This window comes from Bombus pyrosoma, linkage group LG14, assembly GCF_014825855.1.
Source record: "Bombus pyrosoma isolate SC7728 linkage group LG14, ASM1482585v1, whole genome shotgun sequence".
Lineage (NCBI taxonomy): Eukaryota > Metazoa > Arthropoda > Insecta > Hymenoptera > Apidae > Bombus > Bombus pyrosoma.
The window spans coordinates 6,163,268-6,190,959 of record NC_057783.1 but is presented as its reverse complement, the minus strand read 5'-3'; the positions used below and the strand labels follow the sequence as shown (position 1 = coordinate 6,190,959).

The following is a 27,692-nucleotide window of genomic DNA, read 5'->3' as shown; positions in this document are numbered from 1 at the left end:
AGGTATTGATTGTAAAAATGTTTATATTCATTTAACTATACATTTTTAAGGTATAAAGCATTAATTTATATAGCATTATTATTCAAATTCATAATTTGCATAAACCTCGCGAAACATATCGCGACAATTTATTTTAACTTGAAGCTTGGCACACAATAAGAAAACTCCTGATAATTTTCTATGTAGACTATATATTTCTTCAGGTGGAGGACAAAGCCTGTGATCCAATATTGTTGGGACTAATGATTGAATCCTGTAATCAATGTTATATAATTTATTAATTTATTAATGATTTAATTTAAATGATATCATATTGCTCTCACCGTTTAGTTACATCTTGCCCACCAAAGTCATAATATTTAGAATTTTTATCAAATACTTGACCCAAGACCATTACTGCATCTACGTGAGCTTCTTCCATAAGCTGGAATTAATACAATGTAATAAATGTATAAATGTTAATATAATAACCTTTTCTAAAGCTAAAACTATTAAAAAATATACATATCGTACTTTAGACTCGTATCCTGTAAGGAATCCCATTTCTCTAGATAAATTTAAAATTTTATTACGATCGCCTTCACTTGCAGCATAAATTATTTCAATGTATTTATCCATAAATGATTTCTCATATCCTCGACATGCACCAAAATCTAACAATATTAACTGAAAATTATATTAAGAACTATAATCAATAATATCAAAGATAGTGTGCACTTATTGATAATAATAATATCTTATATACAAACTTGTCTTGTATTGGTGTTATAAAAGAAATTGGACCAATTTGGATCAGTTTGCATGTATCGAAAAACAAACAATTCTTTAAGACATAAACTCATTATTAATTTACAAATATGTTCTCTTGTTTCCATATCCATACTTGTACATTTATCTACTGGAATTCCTTCTACCATTTCAGTTGTAAAAATTTGACTCGTTGATAGTTCATCTAAATATAAAATTAAGTCAATTTTACATTTAAATTGCTAATTTTTTAATTCAACTTACCTACTACAGCTGGAACATAATAATCTAAATAAGGTTCCATAAGTTGTTTATATTTTCTTGTACATTCTGCTTCTCTTACATAATCCACTTCCCATGCAAGTTCACGTTTTGCAACTTCCACTAAATTATCTATAAACATGCCTTTTGGGAAAATATTCCAAACCTGTAACAATTTCTAGATATATTTTTACATAATCTTAAATAAAACAAAAATCAAAGTATTTTCATACCTTCATTATGCCTACTAAATTCTCAACATCACTTTGAATACCCATAGCTACACCAGGATATTGAATTTTAATTGCAACATCTTGTCCATTTAACAAGGTACCATGATGTACCTGGCCTATAATATTTTTTCTGATATGAAGAATGTTCTTTAAAATGTTTTTATATTATTTTGGCCTTCCAAGAAAAAGCTAATTTAAAAGAATAAAAATAAATGGTAACTACCAATGGAAGCTGCAGCAAATGGTCTGTCTTCAAAGGTTGCTAATTTATTTTTCCAGTCATGTCCAAGTTCAGTGGCTAATACCTTCTCAACTTGCCACTTTGGCATAAAGTCAGCACTTTGTCTAACTCGTTCAAATACTTTTTGTAGTTCAGGATTTATAATGGTTTCATCTTGTATACTTAAAATTTGTCCAATTTTTAAAGCTGCACCTATTATAAACATATGTAAGGCACATAACTATTAGTTGACAAAAAATCCAGTAAATGTATTAAGAATACTTACCTCTCACTTTACATAATGTAGAAACTATTCTTTCTGCATTTGCTTTAGTAAGAAACAGGCTATCAAATGTGTCTCCAAGACTTTGTTTTTTTAGTCCAAGTGTTCTGCGTGTGTATTCTGCAACTGTACCAACACCAAGACCAACTCCTAATGTTCCAAAGCTTATCATTCTTTGTAATCTGGTAGATGGAACTTTTTGTGCTTTTGCACTAGGTGAAAGCTTTGAAAGAAAAATTTATTTATTAATGTATTTAAATAAAATGCATCATACCATTTAACATAATTTATATAAAAATGTAAAAAGACTCACAGTTTGCTTTGGTCTAACAGATGGTTTTGGTTTAACTTGAGAGCTTTCTAAAGTTACTTTCATATTTTCTGTAGCCTTGTTTTCTAATATCTCAAAATCAGTTTTTAGTATATTTGATACATCTTGTTTCATGTTCTGACTCTTTATGTTTTTTTCATGCTCTAATTCCAATTTCTTCAAAATTGCTTTATCTTTTTCAGAAAGTTCAATCTTAGGTATTTCATGTTCTAGTTTGGAAATTGTTTCAATTTTTTCTTTCACAGTTGAGTACTTCTTTAATGGTTTATCCTGTTTACTTCGTATATCATTTTCGTTATCAGGTTTTACGTTTGGAATATCCATCTCTATTATTATCTCTTTTGGATCTTTAGCAGGATTATAAACATGTAATTTAGTTCTGGTAGATTTTCTAAGTTTATCTGGATCAACTGACATTCCTGCCACTTCTTTAGTTTTTAATTTCAAAAATTCTATTATACCCTTCTCAACAACATTTATTCGTTCTGTCACTTCTTTAAATTCTTTCGTTATTTGAACCTGTATACATGTTATACTGTACAGGAAATTATAATATTCATTTGTAAAATTAATTTATATTAGTAGTCACCATATAAGATAATTATTGTTATATTACAAGAATGTTTGCTATATTAGAAAAAAGTATTAATAATCTATATTTATTTTTGAAACTTACAGGAACCTTACTTAGTTTTATATTATTCAATGTTTTTAAATTATCTGTTAGGCATTTTTCTGCAGTAGTCTTCAAACTTGAAGTCTTTACTATGTGTTTAATTGTCTCTTCTTGATGCTTAATCACAGCTTCGGCTACTACCTTAGCTCCTCTAAGTATACCAATGACATCAGACATCCGATGTTGAGACATTTTTTTAATGTGATTGATGTAGGAATTGATTGTTAAATACTGCCTATTGATATATAAATTTAAGTCATGATGTTATTTCTCTATTATATATACACACATACGCACACATATTACTTTTGTTTCTTTAATAACAATGTATTAGGTTATTCTATGTAATTTACTTATAAGGAGTGTTGCGATTTCAAAAAATTACGTACTTGAATATTAATATACCGCCTGTAGTACATGTGTTTAAAATATATGCAGACCTTGAAACGTATGAATAGGGTTATTGTACAATGTGCCGGGACTTTTATTACTATAGACACTTTTTTTATATCAATTAGATATAATTTTTAAATAAAAATAGTCCCTTAAATTAAATACCCAACCTTTTATTTGATGTAAATAATTTAATTGTTAATATTTTAAAAAAATGTATGCAAAGGAATTTTTACTCTTCACATAGTAAGTAAGTAAGATACACAGTGCATAGTACGTAAAAAAAATTAATATAATGCAATCTTTTTCTTAGAATTCTTAGAATATGTATATTATTTGTCTTATTTATTCTATTTTATATTTTTATTTTATATTTTATTTATATTGTTATTTATTAAAAATATTAACTAACTATATAATTAATTAGGTTATGAAAGTTATAAGAATTTCCTTTTCATATTTTTGATTTATTAATAACAGTTTATTAACTATAAATAAATACATTACAGAAATTCTATAATTTATTGAGAATATCTTTATTTAATGGTTTGTTTACGAATTATACATACAGTGACGAGCAAAACTGTAAACACACTCCGCTGATTTTATGTAAAGGATAATAATACGACTAATTTTTCAAGTGATCGGTAAAGATTAGGTAACAGTAACTACAAGCTGCATCTGATTAATGAAATATAATAGTTCATTTTCATTAACATTAATAATGTACAGAACATTTTATAAAAATGGACATCTTAAACCATGTTTATAGTTTTGCACTTTAATTATACTCGTCGAATTAAGGTTTCAACCTAGTATTTCGTCCACTTTCCTTTACTTTTTTTTAATGCTTTTAATCTACGAGGCATACTGTCAATTAAATTTTTAATTATTTGTGGTTCAATATTGTACCATTCCTGTTGTGTTCTTTCCCACAATTCATGAACACTTGAAGGTGGATTATTATATTTTGCCAGCCTTCTTTTCAAAATGGACCACAAATTTTCGATCGGATTCATATCCGGACTTTGTGCTGGCCACTTCATCACAGAAAAATTTTTATTTTCTAGCCAGGTTTTAACTATTTTTGCAGTATGCTTAGGATTCCTGTCATGTTGAAATACTACTTCACGTTCATTATATCCAATAGAATTAACTATAGAAGGTAAATTACTTTGTAGAATGGTCAAATAATGCTCTTTTCGCATTATACCTTCAATTCGAACTAAGGGACCAACACCTCTGTGAGTAAAGCAACCCCAACACATAATTGAGCCACCTCCAAACTTCATAGTTTGTTTTATACCACTTGGTTGATCATTATTCTCGGATGAAGTCGAATACCAGGACCTTCCGTCGGATTCGAATCTGTTAATTTTTGTTTTGTCAGTTCATATAACTCTTTTCCAATCTTCGGTCGTCCATTCTTTGTAGGTGTCAACAAATTGTTTCCGTAATTTAATATTTTTGTTTGAAAGAGCTGGTTTACTTTCTGTTTCCTTCGCTCGTAAACCAATTCTCTTTAAAGAGCGACGAATGGTCCATTCGCTAGCACTTATTTCGATTTCCTGAGCAGCAATTTTTGGTGTTTTGTAACTATCCGACCGAATACAGTGTGCAATTTCACATGCTGCTCTATCTGAAATAAGTCGCGGTCTACCGTTTTGTGAAGAAATTGGTGTACTAACATACTTTTTTCTTATTCTTGCAACTATCGTATGACTGACACCACATTTCTCTGCAATTTGCCGCAACGACAAACCTTTATCACACAAACAAATAATACTCTTCTTTTTATCTTCACTAAGTGGCTTCATCTTAGATTAAGCATATCAAACTGAAAAGTAATCTAACAATGGTGTGGAACAGTTGACTGCGAAACAGTGGACAATCAGTGCTTATTGACAGTTTCGTTTCCCTAACATTTACATGCTATCATAAACGTTCTGACGAAACGTGCAAAACTGTAAACATTGTTTCAAAACACAATTAATGTACAGTATTCTGTACATTATTAATGTTAATGAAAATGAACTATTACATTTCGTTAATTGTAGTTACTGTTACTTAATCTTTACCGATCACTTGAAAAATTAATCGTAGTATCGCTTTTTACATAAAATCAGCGGAGTGTGTTTACACTTTTGCTCGTATGTGTATGTAGAATATACAAAAATAGTTGGGGACAAACAAAAAACAAATACAAAAGTCTTAATAAACATAAGTTAAAAACCCATTATTTTCAGAGTTACAAAATGTTTAATGTATAAAAGTATCATGTGTAAGCCAGCGAAGGGGAAACATATTGAATGTATGTTGTAAAGGCAATGTCTTACTGACAAAAACAGCTCATGACTCGGAAATAAATAGTTTTCTACAATCTGCAAGAGTAACTTGCGTTTCGATTAGGTTTTCAAAAATTCAAAATATAGTAAAATCATTATAAAAACGTTTGATTTTCTCATTTCCATACTAACTACTTCCTTGCTATTCTTCCCAATCTACCAATTTCACTACATTCATACATATTTTGTGAAAAATTTCATACTTCTTCTCCATGTAATTTATAAGAGCGATTTATAAGAGGATTTATCAGAATTAATAAGGAGTGTTAAGCTTTGTATTAAGTCTTGCTGGAAAATGCAAAAAATGCTTTTACTATATTTTGAATTTTAGAAACCTAATCAAAACCCAAATTATGCATGCAGATTGTAGTATATGTATATATCTTATAAAACAAGGTTTAAGCATGTATCTAGTAAATTAGAAAGCAAACTTTTTAAATTTGCTCACAATAAAAATCACAGAAAATCAATTGATAACAAGATTGTTGTTTTAATAACTTTTATGAACAAAAACTCATAATTTGTTTTTGATATTTATATTTATCAACACCTTATAAGCTCTACAATAATTTTATTTATATACACAGTATATACTTTTCTCGTTGTACCTTTATAGAACTAGAAAAACAGAAAATTTATTATACAACAAATTCTAAACGATTTGGGATGATTTACTTTTTCAATAAATTCAAGCTAAATAAATTTATTTTGTTTATAGACCCTGAGGTAGTCTCAATGAAATTAAAGTAATACATGCATAAAATTATTAGAAGTATATGAATAACGGTATTTATAAAAAATGCTATTTAGTTTTTGTGTACATTTAATATGTATATCTATATATACTTATCATTGTATATAAGATTTTTATACTTGAAAAATTTGTAAAATCTTTTTGAAATTCTTTTTCTCAAAAAAGCCCTTTTTAGGATTCTTAATAACGCTTCTCTTGATATCAATATTTATTAAGTATATATGTAAAGAGAGACCACCTCATCAGGTTTAATGTCTTGTTTTAAAAACATATGTAAAACAAAGAAAATTAATTTTACAACAAAATTAAGTGTAAGAAACTGACATTTGTTAAAATTAAATAACATTTGGTTGATCTGGAAAAAGCGAAGCAAAAAATGTACTGAAAAATGTCCAGGTAAAAGCAAGTGCACCAGGTCTTTCCTCTTCGTGTTCTTCATTTGGATTTGTTCTTGCTTCTGCTTGTACAGCTGGCACTTGACCATTTTGTTGCTGTGCAGGTTGCGGACCTATTGCTTCATTTTGTAATATTTGGTTATTGTTATCCACCCGATCTCCTCTACCATTATTATTTTCAGGTAATAGAATAGGTTGTACCCGGAAAAAACCACCTTGATATCTGTGAAATATTGACTTCATTGTACATATTTGCATATAAAAGATGTAAACAGAATATTTATATATATTAACTTACAGATACATTGCAAAGCCAAGAAACGTAACAATAAGAAATCTTAGAGGAGATGAATAAAAATATACTAAAGTGAAAAAAAGAATTATTCTGGACAGCATATAAAAAACATCTAGCCAATCTCTGTTAAATGCACCATCTTCTCCAGCACCATTATTTCCTCCATTAACATCAGCTTCTTGAGCAGCAGGTTGTTGTTGCTCATCACCTACATTATTATTATTATTATTATTATTATTATTATTATTATTATTTGTGTTATTTGTATATGGATTTTGAACATTATCATTTGTATTGACATTCATTTGCTGAACGTATGGAATGCTAGTCTGTAATTGTATTCCTTGTGCTGCCATCCTATAATAAAATATTCCTTTTCACTAAAAATTATATATAATTTCCAAACATTAAAATAATTTATAAGAATGCCATTTACAGTTGCATATATTGTGTAAAATAATGGGTATATGCTTGTTGCATCCAAGCCATTTGTTGACTATTTCGTGGATCAAAATATTGTAGTGCAGAATACAATTGTGCTGGAGTATGTTGCGTAGCAACATTAGTAATATGTTGACTTTGATTCTGTATATTATTTGTATTATTTAATCTCGTATTTTCCACTATACTTCTTGCAGTAGAAATTGTCTTTGTATTTTCCACAACTTGTTCAGTTATTTTATTTGTTGATGTTTTTTGCGAAGCACAGACTAAGTGAACTATATAGGTTTGATCTTCTTGCCCATTACAGTGTCTTAACACATCTTTTAAACATGTGGAATCATTTAATAATTGCCCTGAATATATGAGTTTCTGACTTGCTCGTTCCTACAAATATATTCAATTCATTATCATGTTATTTCTTACACGATATTTTTACTATTTCTTGATTTCGAATAAAAAATTAATTATTACAGACAAGAAATAAGATATAGTCATCTTATTGTTGATAATTAAATTATCATCATTAAACTCATAAAAATATCAACGTATTATCTCTAATAGATAACGCACTATAGCTTTCTAAGAATACTTAAAGGGAAGCGTCTGCAATATTTTTTTGTTTTTTTTGTGTGTCATGTAGTGATGTTAATGATACATTGCTTTCACTAAAAATACAACTTTCACAAAATTTCACATGACGTGAGATTCATAAAATAGACGAAACAAAACTCACTGGTTTACTAGGATAAACATCGGACAAATGTTCTTTTAGTTGGCGAACGGTCCACCCAATATCACAATTTACGATTTGATCTTTAATCTGCTGATTCGGTGCTTTTATTATTACTTTGACAGCGACTCCTTCCATTGTTAATAAATCCTGGCTTTTTATATCCCTTTTGATCAGCTGTTCCTACTGTCAATCACTCAGCAAAATTAATTAACAGTGCTACCGAGGCAGATTGATGTTTGCGTTTGAGAGATTTTTATACACTGCGTTATCTCCCTTGTTGAATCAACCTGCCGATTTACATAAAATACCTCGTACTATTTATTTGGATATTGACTAAAATAGATTCATAGTTAATGTATTATGACTTCGTAACTCAAACGGATATTTAATCGTAAATATATTTTTGTAAGCGTCACTAAATGGAATCACGTATTTGGCGATTTATCATTGGTCGTAGGTCGTAATCGTAGATCACAATTTATTTATGCTTTGATAAGAGCCGATCCTCAAGTTCATTTCAATGCTTTACAGCGATATCGTAATCTGTGAAAGTTACCAACAATTCATGAAAACTGCATCGCAGTAGTAAGTGCAGTTTGACATTAATAGAGTTGGTAATCGTTACCGTTACTAGAGACTCGAAACCTTCGAAATTTTTGAGTTTGAATTTGAATTAAACAAATTTGGATATAATGAAATGTGAGCATTATTTCATTTGTTATTAAATGTTTTCCCTATCGATATGTTTTACCCTTTATCTTTTATGAAAAGATTGGTGTACTGTGAATATTAAACCTTATAAAGTAGTATTGACATAGATTAGGCTTCATACTATTTAACCTTGCAATTTTTCAATTATTTGTTCGTCAGTATTATTCAAAATCGGTACTTCATTTAATTATTGCATTCTGAATTATTTTATAAAATACTGATGCATGAGTTATAATTTATCAATAAAAATCTTTTTGAAGATATTCTTTTAATATATTCTTTTATGTTGCAGGGTTCCCTCCAAATCTACTACAAACAGTTCAAGGCGATCTTCTGTAAGTATACTGATATTCAAAAAATATTTGTAGGACACGTAAATAATATTAATGTTGATTCTGTAGTATATTGTTATTGCGGCTTTGTGTATATTATGCCATAAGTTGTGTACTAAGGTTGTTTGGATTTGACACACTATTTAATTAATTAATATTTTGAAGTTTGATTATAAGTTTATCTTGTTATCTTGAAACTTTGTTAAATACCACTGTTATTTTTGTGACATACTTAGATACTTAAGCCTCCCAAACCACGCCATCCTCTGCAGAACTTAAACTTTAATAGCTCATCCAATGAAAGTAGTCCTACTGCAACGGCAAAGATTAAAAGACGTGTTAGTTTTGCAGAAAAAAAACATGTCAAGTGAGTTACTTGCTGCCTATAATTTTTTTTAATGAATTTCCATAATGTAGTTGATTTGTTAATTCATGGTGTAAAATTCATTGTACAGAGAATTTTGCAATTCCTTGGAGCAAGGAACTGTATGGGATAATACATATGAAGAGCATGATTTAAGTAATCTCAAAGTACCATGTTCTTCTAATCAAAAAGAATGTGAGACTGAAAGTGTATATAAAGAAAATATTTTTGATAATATCCATGAAAATAATGTGCAGTTTGTTTGTAATAAAGTAACAAATGAAAATGTTGATGTTGAAGAATATAATTCACACATTGCAAATACAATTGAAGATGTAAATTGTCAAAATGAAATGTTACTGACTGAACCATTAGTTACACTTCATGATGCAGTTGTTCAAGAAACTGAGTCTACTTTTTTGACTGATTTACAGTTGAAAAATGATAACCATATATCAAAGAATATTGTCGTGTATGAAGATCCCGATAGAAACTTAACTGAAAAAGTGTTAGACTTATCAGAATCAAATGTAAATAATTTTCATCATAATGAATTAAATACATCTACATCTACATCTGTTCAGAATATATATATGGATTTGACTGAAGTTGTTCCCAGTAACATGTATTTTGGTGCACATTATAGTAAGGATACTGAAGAGATTAAAGATGTATCAATGGAATTAACAACACTTGTTTTACCGTCAAGTGCACAAAACTTTCTGCAATTTAACAAACCCAATGTAACAGAGAATCTAATAAATCAAGATATGCCAATGGAATTAACTGGAGCCTTGCCATCTGTCATTAAACTTAATGATAATATTAGTAATCCACAGGCAGCTATGTGTAGTGAGGATGATAAAACTAAAAGATTTCATAATGTTTCAATGGAAATGACTACAGCAGTACCACCTTCTATATATAATTTACAACCAAGTAGTAATAGTATAAATTATTGTGTTTCAAATGATAAAGAGAATAGGACAATTAGTTTTCATGATGTATCAATGGATACTACTAAAGTTGTAGAAAGAACCGTTTATAAATCTCCTGACAGATTACCAATGATACAAGAACCATTGCAATGTAAATATAATATTACAAGACAGGATGAAAGAACTGAATTATTAAATACATCTTTAGAAATGACTAATGTAGTCCCAGTTAATATACATTCTGGAAAAAACAATCGTAGACAACATGCAACTAATCTTGATAGTCCAGAAAGTAGTATTAAAAAATTAAGAATTAACTCAAATGTTTATGAAACACAAACAAATGATAGTAAAACTAGAATTTGTAATAATGAGTCAATGGAATTTACCACAGCTATAACAACTTTACCTAGAATATACCAGAATAATTTACAGATAGCTACACAAAATGTACCTACCACCCAATCAAATTCTTCTGCTTCTACGTTTGACAATAGTAGAAGTCATTTACTATCAAACAAAACTATTATTTTTCATGATAATTCTATGACATTTACAGATGTATTACCATCACTTAATAAAACGGGTAATACGAAAGGAAAGATAATTGTATATTCTGAATCAAATGTAAATAATAATGAAGATGTATCTCAAGCTGAAGATTTTGACACAGATTTTACTAAAGATAGACAATCAGCATTACCTGATAGTGTTCAAAATAGAAACCTTCCAGATTTCTCAACCTGTACGGATAATGTCTTAAAAGATATTACTGCTACTGTAGCAATTCCTTGCTTATTAAACTCAGACACAATCTTGAATAAAGAAAGCTATATAGATAAGGAAAACAATTTTCCAAAAAGTGTAGAAAATAATGTTCTGGAAAAGTATACTCCAATTAAAGTTCAGAGTTCTGCAAATATTACACCTAGCATGCCCTTGCATGAGTCAGTGCAACAAGATACTTTTGCTTCAGCTTTGAGAGAAAATAACACAGAAATAGCTTGTGCTACATTTAACTCTGTATCAAATGATGCTTCTGCTGTAAATTCTGAGTTAAATAAAGATAAACACTCACCAGTTAAATATACACAAATAATTACATCACATCCAAGAAGAACATATACAATTCAACCATCAAATAGTAATCACACTTTTACAATCAGCAACAAAGAAAATAATAACATTTCAGAAATTAACAATGATGTTCTTGATATAAATAACAAGGAAAATAATGTATGTAGCGTTTCGAATAATACAGAATGTTTACAAAATAGAGATTATAATAGGGAACACTTAACGGATAAAAGTGATATGTTTTTCAATGAAAATGTGGAAGTATTAGAATCAATTCCATCATTACCATCATTTAATTGTTTGGATGATTTGACAGATACAGATATGAATGTTAGTTGCAATAAGGAAGTTAAGATAGAAGCAAATTGCCTTTCAAAAAATGGGAATAGTAAAGGTACTTTAAATCTTGAGGATTGTCAAGGAATTGTATTAGAAGAAAATGTGCGGAAATCTTGCACATTTCTGATAAAACGTACATCTCTAAATGATGCACCAGAGAATTCAAAGCTTGAACAAGAGGATCAAGTACAAACAGGTGAAATCCAGAAGTTGGAATTGCTGGATGTAAGAGATAACAATACAGAGTCTCAAATTTTACACATTTCGTCTTCAACAGTAAATGATAGTGAAAAATTATCTTCGACGTCCGTTAACGAAGAAAATGATCAAGATTTATGTTTGAACAATTCCAATTTAGAAAATCAAAGCATAGAATGTTCTTTATCGAATATAAGAGCTATTCATGAAAGTACTCCAAAAGCTGATGATGATAAGTTAATTGATACACACAGAATGGAAGTGAATAATGAATCTTATTCAAACGATAAATTGCAACTAAGTTTGGAACCTCATACTTCTTGCAAAGAAGATGTTGCAATTGTATTGGATCCTTTTTCTGCGTTAATGAACGAGTTGAAAGATTGTGCGAAAAGGTATTTCAATGAATTTAATATTTTCTAATATTTCATCGATATTGCATCATATAATTCTTGAAATGCCCTTTTTAGTAACGAGATTATTTGGGAAGTATACCACGAAAATATCGAAAAAAGTATGTTTGTTGTTGGTTTCATATCATGTTCACTGTTAGTAGTAATATTTATACGGGATCCTTGTGATGTAATAAATAATGAATTTATTAAAGAGATTAAATTAATTTCTCGATTAGCAGGTGAGTTCCAAAAAGCGAGTTAATGAAAAGAGTATTAATCTATATTTAATGCAATTTGTTTAAAAATATCTTTGTTTATTAGATGATGCGGATGCATTAATAAGTATAGTTCATAGAATGATTTTAGAAAAGTTAGACATAACAAAATTATTGGACTTATATAAAAATCGTAAGGATATTTTACCGATGTTAAATTACATTTCGGAGGAAGTAAAGTTAGCAATGGATTTTATGTTCGATTTGAAGCGCTTGAACGACCTAAATTTGATGGAAATAACTCATGACAGGTAAAAATGATTCAAACTGTATCATTTTTATGTCTGATGCAATATATACATTTTTCTCTTATTTTAGCGTATCTTTCATATCACAAACTAAAACGGGGAGCATTGTACTGAAGATTACGATAGATATCAAACCGTTCGATAAGATTGAATCTCAAAATATCTCCGTCCATTGTCTTATAGGTTCCGTGAGGTCAGTTCTAAAAGTATCTAATAGACAATGTTAGAGATGGTTTTACTATAACTTAACTGTTTTACAGAGAGAAAGATATTAAAAAGTTGATAATGAATGTAAAAAGGGATTATAAATTTCTGCGGAGATATATAAACGACGTGAAAGACTATATATATTTAATGGATGAATCTACTGTATAACTTAAAAATTATATTAGCATATTCTCCATGAAGATATACCAATTAAGATGCAATAATCAACCAATAGAAATTATTACTAAATAATCAAGAATTAATTTTATTGTATTGTAATAATTTTACATGTGACTGTACGAGAACGCATAATAAAATGTTTAATATTTCTTTTACTAAAATATTGTATAGGTAACTAGATTTTATGATAAAATTATTCCAGTATATTATTCCAAGTTAAATATTCTTTTATTTAAGATTGTTTTTTAAGAATGATTCAGAACTGTTCTTTTTTCCTGTATCTGGACGTAAAAGTACAGAAACATAAAGTCACAAGTAAAGGTCGATCAACTAGTTCTCCGATGTAGCCGGTTCAGTCAATGCAGTTTTTTGTACAAGTATTTGCGGTCCTTTCAGTAGTATCGTGTGAATAGCCGGCTTTCGTAGAATTGTATTACTTTCCGCTTTACTCTTCAGAAGTAACCATTGTTGGTAATTATTGTAATAATATTATTTTTTCTTCGAACATTATAATTTTTATTAAAGTTACGCAAGAATCTTTCGAACACCTGTGACATTTTATTTCACTTTAGCTTTTTAATTATCTTTTATTTTTAGATTCTTTGATTGAACAAAAATGACCATTTTTCTAGTCCAGTACCTTATATTTTTATACCGGAAATTTCCGTTTATTTTATTTAAAAAAATCTAGCAACATTAAAATATTGGAGAATTGGAATTCAAGAATCTTGCTGAATAGATACGAAGAAATTAGCGGAGCAAAGAGAAAAAGACCTTAATGGAACATGAATAACATTATACGGACTATTCAGTACTCATCTTCGTAAAAAATATCATTTTTCATCTCAAGTATGTATCATATAAATATTATCTTTACAGGATTATCTTCAAGCAATCTTATATTACATTAAAACGCGTTTATTAGCATTAAAAAAGATATTAACGTTGTCCGTATATAGTACCCAATTCTACTTTCCGGTTCATACATTATAAACATATGGCTCGTTAAAGAAATCGAACTTTCTTTCACCGCAACTACGCTAGTCCTACATGCGTGGGCGTAAAGGCCCGGTTTTACGTGATTTCGTAACAGCGACAGACCGATTTCCAGTATCAAAAAGCATTTCATGAAGATCCCGCAGACCTTCGGAGTCTCGTTCCCTCCTTATCCTCTCTCCGTCTTCCAGAATGCCTTGTATAAACAGACGAAGCATGGTCGCACGTGAACATCGCTTGTGAAATTGCTAGTGGTTATGCTAAACAGCTAAGAATGACAAACAAACTCCTTTAAAGATGTACAATAAATCCAATACTATAGAACATTGAATAAAGAAGATCTAGATTTGGTAAGCCAGAATATCATATTCATAAATCTAATCATTAATATTATATTTTTTCGTCAAAATACAGTCCTTCTTCCTAAGATTGCGCCTTAGATGATATCTATTTCCAGATTTTTCTTTCTGCATTCCTACTTCTCCTTGAGTCTGTATCCTATTAAATCAACCCAGAGAATAAATCATAAATTGTAAAATCATAGAAGATTTCGCTTGCCGCGTGTTCTTCGAGTATGCGCGCCGGATTCGAAAATGCCGCGACACGCTGTCTTCGATTTTGCTCTGTGAGTGATCTCGGTATCAGGCCCCTAGTCCGAGTAGCCTGGCCAGTGGACGAGAAAGACTAGGTTGACGGGCAACGTCAAAGAAGCGGGCAACCTGTAACAGTGACGATTCGACGATACCTGTCCTGGACTATGAGAACGAGGCGGATAGCTACGGGAGCAACAGCGGCAGCGGTGCAAGTGGGCGTAAGGGCCGGGAGAGAGAACGTCGTCCCGTGTTCCATACATGGCTATGCTATGTGGAAACCGAGAGACACAGAGAAACGGACGCACCGGCGGAGTCCCCACCGTGTGGACACGGCGGAGGCGACGTTTTCTCGGCACGAGTGCCCACCGCATGTTTCGTGCACAGTGTGTGCTAGCACGACGTCGTTGTATGATCGTTCTTCTTTTTCGTTTACGACAATACGATTGATCGTTTAATTCGAGATCTCTCCGTAAGAGACGATACGGCGTAAGTAATTCGTTGGTATAATTGCGAAAGGGCTAAACGCGAAACTTCGAACCAGCCCGCATCAGAAGATGCACTCGCGAACACGTCACTGGCGTGGGTGTTGCTGTTCCTTTCGTCTATTTTGAATAAAAAAGTGGCAGACAGCGTGGTCCAGAGCAGAGACAGTTTCGAAGTTGAAGCGGGTCCGCGCCTATGGCCGAGTGACAGCTCTCTCAGTTTGGCGAGCGTGCGATTGGTCCGCCTGTGCTTACTCTCGGCGTTACGTGTGTTGCCTGCGTGCAACAGGCAACGTGGGTTGGATGCGTGAGTGCGCCTGCGTGAGTGCTACGACGTACCAGCCGCGTGTGCGTGTGCTGCGCGCGAAGGGAAGCCGCAGGGGCCGCAAAACCCGCATCAAAGGGACACATATTGCCATAGGTACGTGTATATATGTAGAAACCTCTGACAATGAATTTCGGAGGTGCTTCTAATCCCTAGCATCCCTGTCCTGCGGTAAGCAATTATGTCTTCTTTACGCTTCTATTAATCCTTAGTATATTATTTCTAGGATTTTCATTTATCCATTGATGAATTAAATTAAATTATGATCTAGTACAAATGAATTGATGTTGGAGATTAAGAAAAAAAGCGTTTCAATAATTAATGTGTATCTCTAATTAAAGCTTTAATTAGTTTTTTTAATTTTATTTAATACTCTACATCTGTGGAGAGTATTCCAGTAAAGTTGATTGAATATACATAATACATCCAGCGACTATTAAATTCATTCAATTCATGGTACGTTAATTTTATTTTTGACTCGACCAAGCTGTATTCTGAAAGTTCTATAAAACTTGTGTGAAGGTTCCAATTTTAAATTAGGATGCCCTTAATGATATATGTATATGTATATCCTTTAAAAATTTATGAACGGAAGCTATAATATAAGCGAATTTATAAAGTCTTTTACGATATTCGTCGCTATATCTGTCTCCTGTTTTTCGATGATCGTTTTTAGCATCCCACGAAGACGAAAACCAGTTTCACGTCCGGACACGAACGTTGGCGAATCGTGATACGAAAGAAAGAAGGAATCGCTCAATCGATGATCATGCTTCTTCGACGTTTCTCCCAGAAAGGTCACTGTCTTGGAACATTATATGTAGAGGGATACTTACATCCAGTATGTCCATCTCGGATCATTCTTCTTCTAATTTATCTTAAACTTTAACTTTTCTCGATTGTGCAACAGCTATCAACCAATGCAGTATTTTCATCGTGAAAAAGAATACTCGTTAAAAGTGCTACAACAGCCTTGTCTCTTAATGCGCCTACATCCCACGTTTTACCTGGCAAGTTTCTATCATTTCCATTCCTTTCCTCTCTGAGTGAAGGGTTCTTTGCAGAATAGAAAATTATTATCATGATCTTTCCTGTTTAATACCATATTTTATACTCGTTCTCTTTTAACAGTTGTTTCATCTACGAGCATTCTGTAATTTTTTAACACGCTCGCGTGCTGCTTTCTCCGTAGCCAACAACCTGGCCCTCTTCTTACCAAGCGGCGTACGATTTTCAAATTTCGTTAATTCAGACAACGTTTTCGCTTGAGGAGGCTCATACTTCAACACTTCTTCCATAATCTCCGACACGGTTAATGGTTTGATCCTCAACGTGATCCTTCGATGAAGATTTAGGACATTTTTCACCGCGTCTCTTATAAATTCCAACGGAATGCCCACGGACATCTTAGCCATTGAGGAGACATCGATGTTGCGATCAACTCCGTGATACTTCATCAGCAGATCTTTATAAAACATATACAACGTGTTGTAGTCCGTGAGAGGAATCGTTATGAACTTGTCGTGGATCTTGATGAAGGGTCTTGTTGCTTTATATGGCTCCGAGGAGGTCGTGAGAAATAGGATCTGAAAAATATATTGCGTTCCGATGTATCGAACGGCCGGCAAAAATTCATTCAGTAGTCTTTCGAAAGCAATTAGTAAACTGCGGATTCTTATGCAAATGCATATCTTTATAAACACAATTAAAAGAATAGGACAGAAATTTGTCTCATTTGTATAGTATTGAACTTTGGATATTTGATATATTTTTACATATTTGTGTATTCTATGCATTTGCGCATTTTGAAATTTTCTATAAATGTATAAAAATCCGTAATTTAGTAATCAGGCTTGTGTTGCGTGAAACAATAATCCCACGCAATTTTGTCTTTTTTCTTTCGTTCTAATTGCTAACATAATCATAGTGTATATCAGTTTTGTGTCGTGGAATATTCTACGCCAATGAGTAACAGTATCTATCCGGAACCACCGACACTCTAAATCCTACGTTAACTCGGTACCACCTACGTTCCGGTCGTTCGGTAGGAGGTGTTTCATTGATGACCAGGTTCGAACGATCGAGACGTTTGGGAAAGAGAAAGAGGGGAACCACCTGGCCGGCATATTGAGGTGGTTCATTCATATCGGAGAAAGAGTCGAAACAGGAATATCAAGAATTTCATAAAGTGGGCGCTACCAGATCACCAACTTTAACATTCCTTGCCAGTTTAGGTGAGGCACTGTGCGTAAGCTCGTTTGGTTGCGAAACCAAAGTATTCTTTTTTTTTTTTTTCTTTCTTTTTCTCCCAGGTAACGACGGATAAAATACGGGAAATGCATTATGACATTTGAAAAACTCCTACACTCTATCGAGATAATTTTCTATTAAATTGCTTACCTGATCACCACGCTTGATACTTTTCACCAATTTAGGGTAGTATATAGCAAATCGTTTTGGGTTCAGATATTTGTCTTCCCGAGGTACTTGTTTCAGCCAAGGTTTTTCACCGTTCTCGATGAAAATCACAGAAGGGGCGTACGCTCGAGCTATACTCGAGATCATATTGATTAATTTGCGTTCGTTCTTTCGTCCCGTGTACTTGTCTACCAATACCGTGGGCGACATATCGAATAGCAATGCTCCAACCTTTATTTTAAATTCATTAGCTTATTAATTCTAAATTGTGGATTTACTAACATCGATCTTGAAATGTTCTAGACACTATTGAGCTAAAAATGATGGAAACCTCGGAACAGATTGCGTTCACCAGAAAGTTCTTCCCATGTCGAGCAAGACCATAGATACAAACAGCTCGGATTAAAGGCGCGACTTGATGAATCTCTTTCGAACTGAGGGGAAGCACGCAGTATTCCATGACTACTTGTCTAATTTCACCCATTCGATGCTTATAATCTTGTAGTTCACGAGCTGCTTCATAATTTTGATAGGAAAGATCACCTATCCAATCCTTGAGGGATGTTCTGGTATAATCTCTAATGATGTTAGCTCTGACCAACTCTTTGAAATTATCTTCCACTGTTTCATCATTCACTGGGGTTTTTTGTTTCTTGTTTTTTCTAGCTCTTCTTTCTATTTATTGATTAGAATGAGAATTCGATGGTGTAAACGAAGAATTGATTTTAAGTATGTTGGTTTTTAGCGGCAGAATTGGATGTCTTTTCCAAGTTGTTGCTTATCCTCAGTTCAGGATTACTAAAGCTATAGAGTCTACATGCCTACTGTCAAGACTATAAAAGGGTTAGTTTAATGCGTGATAATGTCTATGTTAATGAATAGTTCTACCTTGATTAGTACCCTATATGTAAAGTGTTTTCTCATTGTGCAGTTTATTTCCCAATATTAATTTTTCATTTAATATTATATTAAATTTAATTGAAGTAACTTACTTTTGTCAGTAGGTATATCAAGTTTCCGTTTATCAGCCGCATAGTCCTTTTTCAGTGCTGCATTTAATTTTTGCAACTCCAGTCTCATCAATTCATCGACTATTTTCCTCATTTCCAATTGAAGTTCGTAACAAAGTTCGTCCTTGATCAAATCGTGGTATATCTTCTCTCGATGATCATCCGAATGATATCGAAAGCTCCAGTTATTAATAAAGTATTGATTGGCTTCATGAAGAAGAGAGAATGTCTTCGTTTGTGGTATCAAAGACTGGTATTTCTTAGGTTTAGCCTTCGTAGCCGGTGTTTCTTTCGCTCCTTTGGACATTTTCTCCACAAGATATTCTTGAGGTGTTAAAGTTTGTCCGGTTGCGATTAGCACGCTGCCACCTAAATTTGCAGCTGGATACACGTAGAAATGTCCTAGTTCATCGTACCATAATATGAACCATTCTCGAATCTCGTCAGTTATATCCTCCACCAAACCAGGACCTCTGATTTTCCATAACTTGTAATATTGAAACAAATATCAAAATTGAAAGTATCGGGGATTGTTATTAGTGAATTTTGAGTATTAGTGTTACAATCTCTTCATCATTAATCTCCGGACGAAAGCTGGATCAGTTCTAACTCATGTAAATATTTTTTATTATTAGTTTCTAAGTTACGTATTTTTATGGCATAGTGTTATTCTATCAAACGTGGTTGATTTCATTTTTTAATCCCGATGTGTCCTTTGTGTCATTCTTTGTTGTTAGAAAATGTCCTATGTTTAAAGAAAATATGAAAGAACCGTGATTGATATGTGTAATTTCATAACTTTTTACAAAAGATTTTCTTCGACTCTTGAAAGTCTTTCTGTATATCGAACAATATTAAGACATAAAAATTTAAGAACCGCAGTAAGATTAAATAAATTTAACTATAGTGTAAATAAAAAAGCTTTTCAGAAGAGCCTTCACTTTATCGCAATAAAATAAAATATTGGTCGCTCGTGATCCAATGATCCAACATTCGCTGGGTGAAGAAGTTAAAATATTAATTTAAAAGAAGATTACTCTTGCTCGCTCCTTCTCTGACTCTTTCGTGATTCTATCAGCAAACACCGGCATTAACGTCAATTTCTTCTGAAAATTTTTTTTATCTTTCTCAAAAACTTCTTGTGACTTCCAGCTAGGTATCGTCATACCTAACAATTCTTCCGTACGCGCGATCCGATTTCTCATCCTCTTCCTCGCTGCGTATATTCTCCAGGCTCGCTGTATGGTTTTCGCAGCATTCTCGTACGTACTTTTGTGCAATTTTTTCGACACGATCGTTCCCGCCTGTACTTTCCTACCATAATCATACATTCGTTGCGCTACGATATTATAACACTTTTATTAAAATTATTAACCGTAAACAATAATTTATTCATAGAATCATCACCGTCTATTCCAGCACAACGAGCCATTCTTGCTCTTTCGTGAGATTGAATGAGCAATATCGCTGCCAGCATGGTTCGTTCAGCAGCTTCTCGAGCTTCTTGAGCTTTTCGAGCCGCTATTCTTTCTGGTGATTCTTGGATAGGCGACGGTGCTGAGGTTTTTTCTTTAACTCTTCTCCTCCGCAATTTTGGCGCGTCTTCCTGATATTCGATCGTCTCCATTACATACTCCTCAGGAAGTATTTCGCTCTCAAGTTCTTCGGGTGCTATTTGAAATAAAGTAATGTAAAAGTTGCGTGCTTTTTCTAGCCTATGAAATTGTATGGAAATTCATAGTTTTATGAATGCAACTAAAGAAACGGTATTTAAGTAGAGAAAATTTTTCGAAGTATTATAACAAGAAGTTTACATTAGAAATTATATATAAAGACCAAATTTTTATTGATTCTCTGATTTTTATATCACTTAAAAATAAGTTAAAGAAATAGTTGAAGAAGAGAATGATTTGATTCAAGATATAAACCTTTTGAAAGTAGATGATGTTATGTTAGTTCAACTTTTTTATTAATCTGCATAATTAATGTTAGTAATACTTTTTAAATGTTCAAGGGTTGATAGAGACATATATTTCTGACATGTATATCTTAAATCACTCGTATAAAAGACGGGAAATGAGGCGGGAAAAGTTCTTTAAATGTCTCATAAATGAATAAAAATCCGCAGTATACTTATTTCATTAAAAAGTATCGTAGTAAGATCGAGTAATTTTATAACTTTTGTAAGCGTCTTCCATCAGTTTCTGAATACGTTCTCTACGTTGTTCCACGATGTCTTTGCCCGACGCGGACACAAGAATTTCCACATCGTCCGGCGTATACTTAAATTGGTTCATAAAGTCATCAGGCCATCTGAACGGTTAGTGTTAATATATACATATACATATCTTCTATTAGATATAAACGATATAAAATGAAATTACTAAACTGATAATCGTTATAGTCCAAGTTAACGATCTCTCGCTTGTATTCTAGCATTCGGCCGACCGTACAATCTAGAACCCGTTTTATCAGGTCTCGTTTCTGCGTCTGAACCATTTGATCATGACAAACTATCAGTCTCTTGACCAAATTGCGATATCTGAAAACGTACTCCATCAATCTCTGCGATTTGCAAATAATAAAATTACATCTGACAATTAGACCAATACCTGAGATACATTGGAAGCAGTAGATTCAATACATGTTGTCTATTTTTTGTATTTGTTTGCTGTTGCAGTCTTCGATCCAACTCTATCAACTTGTCTAAGTCGTTTCGTGCGACGAGCCATAATTCAGTGTAATAAGCATGGGACATTGATTTCAGATAGTTTTACTAATAATTTTGTTACATGAATTTATTATTAGATTATTGGTTGTTCATGTTGGAAGTTAGACTGTAAATTTTGAGGCGATCGAAAGATAAAGAGTTGGGTTAATTGAAACGGATGATTGTACTGGAATGACAAGACGGAAAGTTATAGGACGAAATTCAGTCGACACTCGTTGCGCCATTATTCGTGCTCATTTCTTTCCTATATAATATCATGTAAATATACTAAGTGCATTTACCGTGGTCAGAGGGATATTGTTCTATGGTTACATGAATTTTTAGAAATAATTATATTTCAGAATGCTGTGGACGTCTCGATGCTCCCTAATCTTATTGTTAACAACGATAGCGTCTTGCATGGACGCAACGATAGATGGTTTCTTGGAAGATGAAACGACCACCAACGCGATCTTTACGACCACCTCGGCACCAGTGGTCACAACCATATCTAGTTTAAATAAAGTCGAGAAGGCGATGGTTAATTCGTCAAATGCGGTAAAAAGCCAGGATGAAGAAAATATTCAAGACCCATCCCACGCATCCTCCTCGCCTTCTTCTGACATGGTTTGGGAGTGTCCAAATATTACAAAAGCGGGCGTTGAGTGTTCTTGCGACTTACCACACACGTTGAGATGCACCGGTGATAGAACAACACTGCAGGTAATTTTTATACGCGCGAAATACTTTATTTTATATACATATATGTGCATAATATGAGTCGATGAGTTATTTATTTAGTAATAATTGCATGTATGTTTAACTAAATCATGCAAAAGTTAAGTATGGAAGTGCAGTTTTTTTTTGTTAAAATTTATAGTTTTATATGTCTCGCAATTATAATATAAAAATCTTCTTTATATCTAAGAACATCTGTTGCGGCGTGAATCAAATCCATCACAGATTTATTATTTTTCTATATTATCGAGGTCAGCTGTTTTTTAACCACCCGCCAAGCAAGCGTGGGTGTATATACTGCCAATGAAATACAAGCCGTGTGTATTGTCCAAGAAACCATTGTGTAGTCTCTCTTCTGTCTCGTACAAGTTCGTTGCTTTGCGTTGAATGTCCCGTTACTACTAGTTACCTCGACGAATATCCTGTCTCACAATACCTTCACGAATCAAATGACTCTTGTTATGCAATACAGAATGACTAATTAAATTTGTCACGAGATTAACTCATTCGAATAATTTGTATCCATGTTACGAACCATAGTAGAATTATATTATACGTTCAATTAAATTAAATATTTAATTAATTAATTGGAATATTTTTTTACGCAGATTATCAGCAAACATTTGAGATTCAGTCGTCCAGGAACGATCTCCTTATTGGATGTAACAGTGACAGGAATCTCTTTGCTACCAGCACGCTTTCTGGAAGATGTTGCTTTGCACGGACTCGTTGTTTCTACCGGAGAATTGAGACGCGTCCATGAAAACGCTTTTATTGGTCTTGTAACACCTCTTCAAGCCCTTGGACTTCCGAACAATTTATTAGATTCTGTACCTACTACGGCTTTGTCGCATTTAGTCGGCTTAGAAAGGTTGGATCTATCTCAGAATAAACTAAAGATGCTAGAAGCTGAGTCTTTTAAGGTAATTAAAATTCTTTAAAATGATATATATTTTAAATATATATTTTAAATAATTATAAAAAAATGCTAAATGTGAATTCTGAACTGATCAATAGAGTTGATAGAAATATACATAAATATTTCAGGGATTGTCAAACCTGACATATTTAGATCTATGCGACAATTTATTGTCACAATTATCGCCTCAAGCTTTTGCTGCGGTACCTTTGCTACGCTCATTAAGGATGCGTGGTAATCGTTTAAGCGTATCTGCTCTCTCGGCACTCAGAGGGCTTAAAAGTTTGGAGGAGCTTGATCTGTCTAACAATCTATTATTGGGTCCAATGGGTCCAAATCTTCTTCCTCAAATGCCACGATTACATTTTCTTACCGTATCCGAAAACGAACTAATAAATGTACAGCAAGGAGCCCTTGGGGGTTTAAGGAATTTAACTTATCTGAGCTTAAGCCATAATCAGGTAATTCATGTCCGTGAATATTAAATACACTAGAAAGTATATATCTCGAGGGAATGTTTCATTTTTGCATTTTATATAGATTGATGTACTGGAAGATCATTCGTTTAAATATTTGTCGACTCTTACCAGACTGGATTTAGCAAATAATCGAATCGTTGCGGTATCCAGTGCTTCTTTAGCACACTTGGAAAGACTAACAACATTGGATTTGACTCATAATTTTCTGCGATCTCTGACTGCTGACTTAGTCGTACCGCTAAAAAGTCTTCAAGATCTACGTCTCGATGATAATGATATCACAATGGTGGCCAGCGATGTACCAACGTCCAAATTACGACTCACAAAACTTTCTTTGGCCGATAATCCTTTGAATTGTGACTGTACGCTTCTAGAATTCGCCAACTGGTTAAGCAACTCCAGCTTGAACGAGGAAGATAAATCTTCGGCGGTCTGCGCAACTCCACCCGCTTTGGAAAATGGTATACTGACACAAGTCTCTCCCGGTAGTCTCCTTTGTGGAGAGCCGACACCACCAATCATGACTAGACTGCCTTTAGCTGGTGCTCAATTAACATTGAAAGAATTTCACTATGATAAATCAACTGGTATCAATCTCTTATGGCATGTAGAACCATGTGCAGAACAGTATACATGTGATAATTTGATTGTCTATGAAACCATAGGTGACAGTGAGGTTCAAACAGATTCTAGTTCTCTTCATTGCGATTCTCGTATGATGAGAGATCCCTGTTCACTCCCGGTTGCCATACCTGCCTCATTACATTTACAACCAGGCCATAAATATCGCTATTGTGTAGTACTTCTAGTACCAAATAGTTATGATGATGTTTCTTTAGGTTTGGGTTGCAGTGATGTGATTACATTAGAAGAATCTAAACGAGAGTTACAGCAAGATCAAGAAACTACAGTATCAGAGTTTTCTTCATCATTAGATACTAGAATAACTGCAGTACATGTAAACGTATCTGACCAAGGCTTCTTGCACGTCGATGTTAGTTTATCAATCTCAAAAAGGTCGAATCTGCCTGAATGCGAACTCTCTGTTATCGTTTTTGACGCTGAATCTGCGGTGCATAAACAAAAACTGAATTGCAGTTTAACGTTTGTAACATTAGGGGTATTGTTGCCTGGTCACTATAAAGTTTGTGCAAGTCTTGACGATGTCAATGAAGAAGATGTTATTGCAAACTTTGTAGATAACCGAGATAGATTACGCTGCGTCGAAGTGCAAGGGTTCAAACAAAATACAGAGCTAATTGTTTTAGCGATAATCGGAGCTAGTTGCGTTCTTTTAATCACAATTGCAGTAATTGGTAGAAGCGTTCTGAGAAAGGTAAGACATCCTAGGATACAGACACAATGTTTCCTGCCAGCACAGGAATTTGAAATAACTCATAAAGCACATTACATTAAATTACTAGCTACAACAAAAGTTTAATTCATTTCCACCGAGTATATAATTCCGTTTCTCATTTTGTAAATAATTACAGCTTATTTGTTGTTGACTATTTAAAAATGTTGAAATCGAATTTTTTTGGTTGAAATGAAGAATGTTGTATTTGATCTTATTGTATAAGATTGTTTCTATGAGCTACTAGTCATAAAATCGATAATTTTAAAGAGATTAATAAATAATAAATTGTAAGAATTTTAAGGATAAATAAAAATACAATTAAATAGATCAGAAAAGTGGTATGAACGGATGATTATAGTATAGTCTAAGAGTATTTAAAACACCCAGTTTTTACACTGCCATAATAATTTATACTAGCTAATAATATATGATCAAAAAGAAATTGTATGAAATTAACATCTTAAATAAGGAAATATGATATATAATAACACAGTTAGTTCATACAGTTTTTCAATATTTTTATCGCCCGATGCTTGCATACATATATGAAAATGTAAATATCTTTTGTAAGTTTCATGGAATAAATTTATAACATTTTTGTATTATACAGCATTGTCACTGAACGCTTTTCGTTGTAATATATTATTAATTTTAAAATATATTACATTCTGTAAATAGTTTCGTAAAATTAAAATGTGCAAAAATAATGTGTGACTTCATTGTAAAATATTACATAACTATTATTATCAATTCCGCAAAAAGTTGAGTGAATTTTGTATGAAATAAATTTTAATTTTACACGAGCCCATATTTTTACTTACTATTTGCAATTGAAATTTTTTCAATTCTTAACGATAGAAGTTAAAAATTCAAAACAAATTATTTATCAAAAATTATGTAATCTCAATATGATAACTTTGAATTAAAAAGTAAATCATAGTTTGTATCTTGTAACGCAAGATGACGTTTATGTTAATTTTTAACGCAATAGTGCACGTGTAACCATAGAAATCACATGATCTCTTAAATTAAAATACGTGTATATAAATTTTTCTTTTTATAATTTCAGTTCCTATAATTTCATGTTACGGTATGTATATAATTACTTGTTCAGTCATTATAATACAATGAAAATCGTTTATTGTTTTCAGTATCATTATCTACTCAATATGAATAAAGACGAAAAAATTCAATTGTTACGAGATGCAATCGATATTTATCCCAATTTTCCAAAGCCTGGCATTATATATCGGTAAATAATAAAATTATATTATTTAATTAATGTTATATTTTTTTATTTATTAGGGTTATATAATTAATGTCAAATATCATGTGAAAAATTGCATTACTTTAAGCTTTATTATATATTTTCAGAGATATATTTGGAGTATTTCGCAACATTGCAGCATTGAGAGCAATGAAAGATTTAATAGTGGAACACATTTTATTTTTGGAAGTTGATTTGGTTGTAGGTTTGGATTCAAGAGGTTTTCTTTTTGGTCCAATCATATGCATGGAATTGGGAAAACCTTTTTTACCAGTTAGGAAGAAAGGAAAACTCCCAGGAAACGTTGTGCAACATACTTTTACTCTTGAATATGGACAGGTTCATATATAAAACAAAATTTGTAGAGTATTGTAATTATAGGTATATTTTACTTTAATGTTACTTTCAATATTATTTCTGGATTTCATTTGTACAGGATACTTTTGAAATGCAAACAAAACATATAAAAAAAGGTACAAGAGTACTTATCGTAGATGATTTACTAGCAACAGGAGGTAATTAATATATAATAACAAAAAAATAAATATCCTTACTATTTTAAAAGTAAAGAAATGGGTTTTAATAATAATATGTCCATAGGTTCTATGCTAGCTGCAATAAGTTTAATAAAATCAACTGGTGCTGAAGTGATTGAATGTTTAACAATAATTGAATTAACTGGATTAAAGGGGAGAGAAAAGCTTGGTGTACCTGTTCACTCATTTGTTCAATATGATTAATCTTTCTGAAGTAACATAAAATGCACAATTTTTTATTTAAAGGCTTTAGACAATATAAAGTGCAATATTAACATTCTCAAACCAAGCATTTAAATAAAAGAGCATTTTTATAACAACAAAACAATATTTTTGTAAAATAAGTCTATATATAGAAATGTTTTGTTATTTTGTAATTCAATTTATGAAGATACTTCATAATACTTACAAATTATAAATATTGTATAAAAATTTTAGTAAATATAAATTAGTAAATCTCAACAAAGTTTTAAATATTGTATAACATC

The 27,692-nt window shown here is 32.1% G+C and overlaps 6 protein-coding genes across 14 annotated transcripts; 3 read left to right on the top strand and 3 right to left on the bottom strand.

Annotated features, from left to right (window-relative positions):
- Positions 1–5: 5 nt before the first annotated feature.
- LOC122574811 (atypical kinase COQ8B, mitochondrial) lies at positions 6–3,286 on the bottom strand. 5 transcript variants are annotated; one of them, XM_043742874.1, is made up of 11 exons: positions 3,141–3,286; positions 2,752–2,986; positions 2,058–2,594; positions 1,748–1,967; positions 1,465–1,674; positions 1,242–1,357; positions 1,012–1,174; positions 750–952; positions 514–666; positions 324–424; positions 6–253 (listed from the first exon to the last, which is right to left on the bottom strand). In XM_043742874.1, exons 2-11 carry the CDS (start codon positions 2,941–2,943, stop codon positions 79–81), a joined length of 2,070 nt encoding a protein of 689 aa, XP_043598809.1. In that variant the 5' UTR covers positions 2,944–2,986; positions 3,141–3,286; the 3' UTR covers positions 6–78. The 5 variants fall into 5 exon arrangements, with proteins under 5 accessions (XP_043598809.1, XP_043598810.1, XP_043598812.1 ...); XM_043742875.1 differs by lacking the exon at positions 3,141–3,286 and adding an exon at positions 3,049–3,133; XM_043742877.1 differs by lacking the exon at positions 3,141–3,286 and having other exon boundaries at positions 2,763–2,904.
- On the top strand, positions 3,261–13,535 carry LOC122574805 (probable serine/threonine-protein kinase DDB_G0278845). 2 transcript variants are annotated; one of them, XM_043742859.1, is made up of 8 exons: positions 3,261–3,394; positions 9,114–9,156; positions 9,390–9,520; positions 9,609–12,464; positions 12,540–12,703; positions 12,786–12,990; positions 13,058–13,180; positions 13,248–13,535. In XM_043742859.1, exons 1-8 carry the CDS (start codon positions 3,363–3,365, stop codon positions 13,360–13,362), a joined length of 3,669 nt encoding a protein of 1,222 aa, XP_043598794.1. In that variant the 5' UTR covers positions 3,261–3,362; the 3' UTR covers positions 13,363–13,535. The 2 variants fall into 2 exon arrangements, with proteins under 2 accessions (XP_043598794.1, XP_043598796.1); XM_043742861.1 differs by lacking the exon at positions 3,261–3,394 and adding an exon at positions 8,678–8,809.
- LOC122574815 (homocysteine-responsive endoplasmic reticulum-resident ubiquitin-like domain member 2 protein) lies at positions 6,010–8,575 on the bottom strand. The gene is made up of 4 exons (XM_043742891.1): positions 8,111–8,575; positions 7,370–7,761; positions 6,937–7,290; positions 6,010–6,861 (listed from the first exon to the last, which is right to left on the bottom strand). Exons 1-4 carry the CDS (start codon positions 8,243–8,245, stop codon positions 6,579–6,581), a joined length of 1,164 nt encoding a protein of 387 aa, XP_043598826.1. The 5' UTR covers positions 8,246–8,575; the 3' UTR covers positions 6,010–6,578.
- A 1,336-nt stretch (positions 13,536–14,871) lies between the features above and the next one.
- On the top strand, positions 14,872–25,923 carry LOC122574810 (slit homolog 1 protein-like). 4 transcript variants are annotated; one of them, XM_043742870.1, is made up of 5 exons: positions 14,872–15,866; positions 22,271–22,631; positions 23,255–23,569; positions 23,694–24,026; positions 24,106–25,923. In XM_043742870.1, the coding sequence occupies exons 2-5, from the start codon at positions 22,272–22,274 to the stop codon at positions 25,483–25,485; spliced, it is 2,388 nt and encodes a 795-aa protein (XP_043598805.1). In that variant the 5' UTR covers positions 14,872–15,866; position 22,271; the 3' UTR covers positions 25,486–25,923. The 4 variants fall into 4 exon arrangements, with proteins under 4 accessions (XP_043598805.1, XP_043598804.1, XP_043598807.1 ...); XM_043742869.1 differs by lacking the exon at positions 14,872–15,866 and adding an exon at positions 20,357–20,460; XM_043742872.1 differs by lacking the exon at positions 14,872–15,866 and adding an exon at positions 21,372–21,518.
- LOC122574823 (IQ and AAA domain-containing protein 1-like) lies at positions 16,106–21,963 on the bottom strand. Its single transcript, XM_043742907.1, has 9 exons — positions 21,811–21,963; positions 21,588–21,740; positions 21,378–21,511; positions 20,606–20,869; positions 20,236–20,537; positions 19,181–19,685; positions 18,520–18,863; positions 18,171–18,419; positions 16,106–17,356 (listed from the first exon to the last, which is right to left on the bottom strand). The coding sequence occupies exons 1-9, from the start codon at positions 21,954–21,956 to the stop codon at positions 16,907–16,909; spliced, it is 2,547 nt and encodes an 848-aa protein (XP_043598842.1). The 5' UTR covers positions 21,957–21,963; the 3' UTR covers positions 16,106–16,906.
- A 410-nt stretch (positions 25,924–26,333) lies between the features above and the next one.
- LOC122574539 (adenine phosphoribosyltransferase) lies at positions 26,334–27,553 on the top strand. Its single transcript, XM_043742230.1, has 5 exons — positions 26,334–26,491; positions 26,553–26,653; positions 26,776–27,007; positions 27,105–27,183; positions 27,269–27,553. The coding sequence occupies exons 2-5, from the start codon at positions 26,571–26,573 to the stop codon at positions 27,406–27,408; spliced, it is 534 nt and encodes a 177-aa protein (XP_043598165.1). The 5' UTR covers positions 26,334–26,491; positions 26,553–26,570; the 3' UTR covers positions 27,409–27,553.
- The last annotated feature ends 139 nt before the right edge of the window (positions 27,554–27,692 follow it).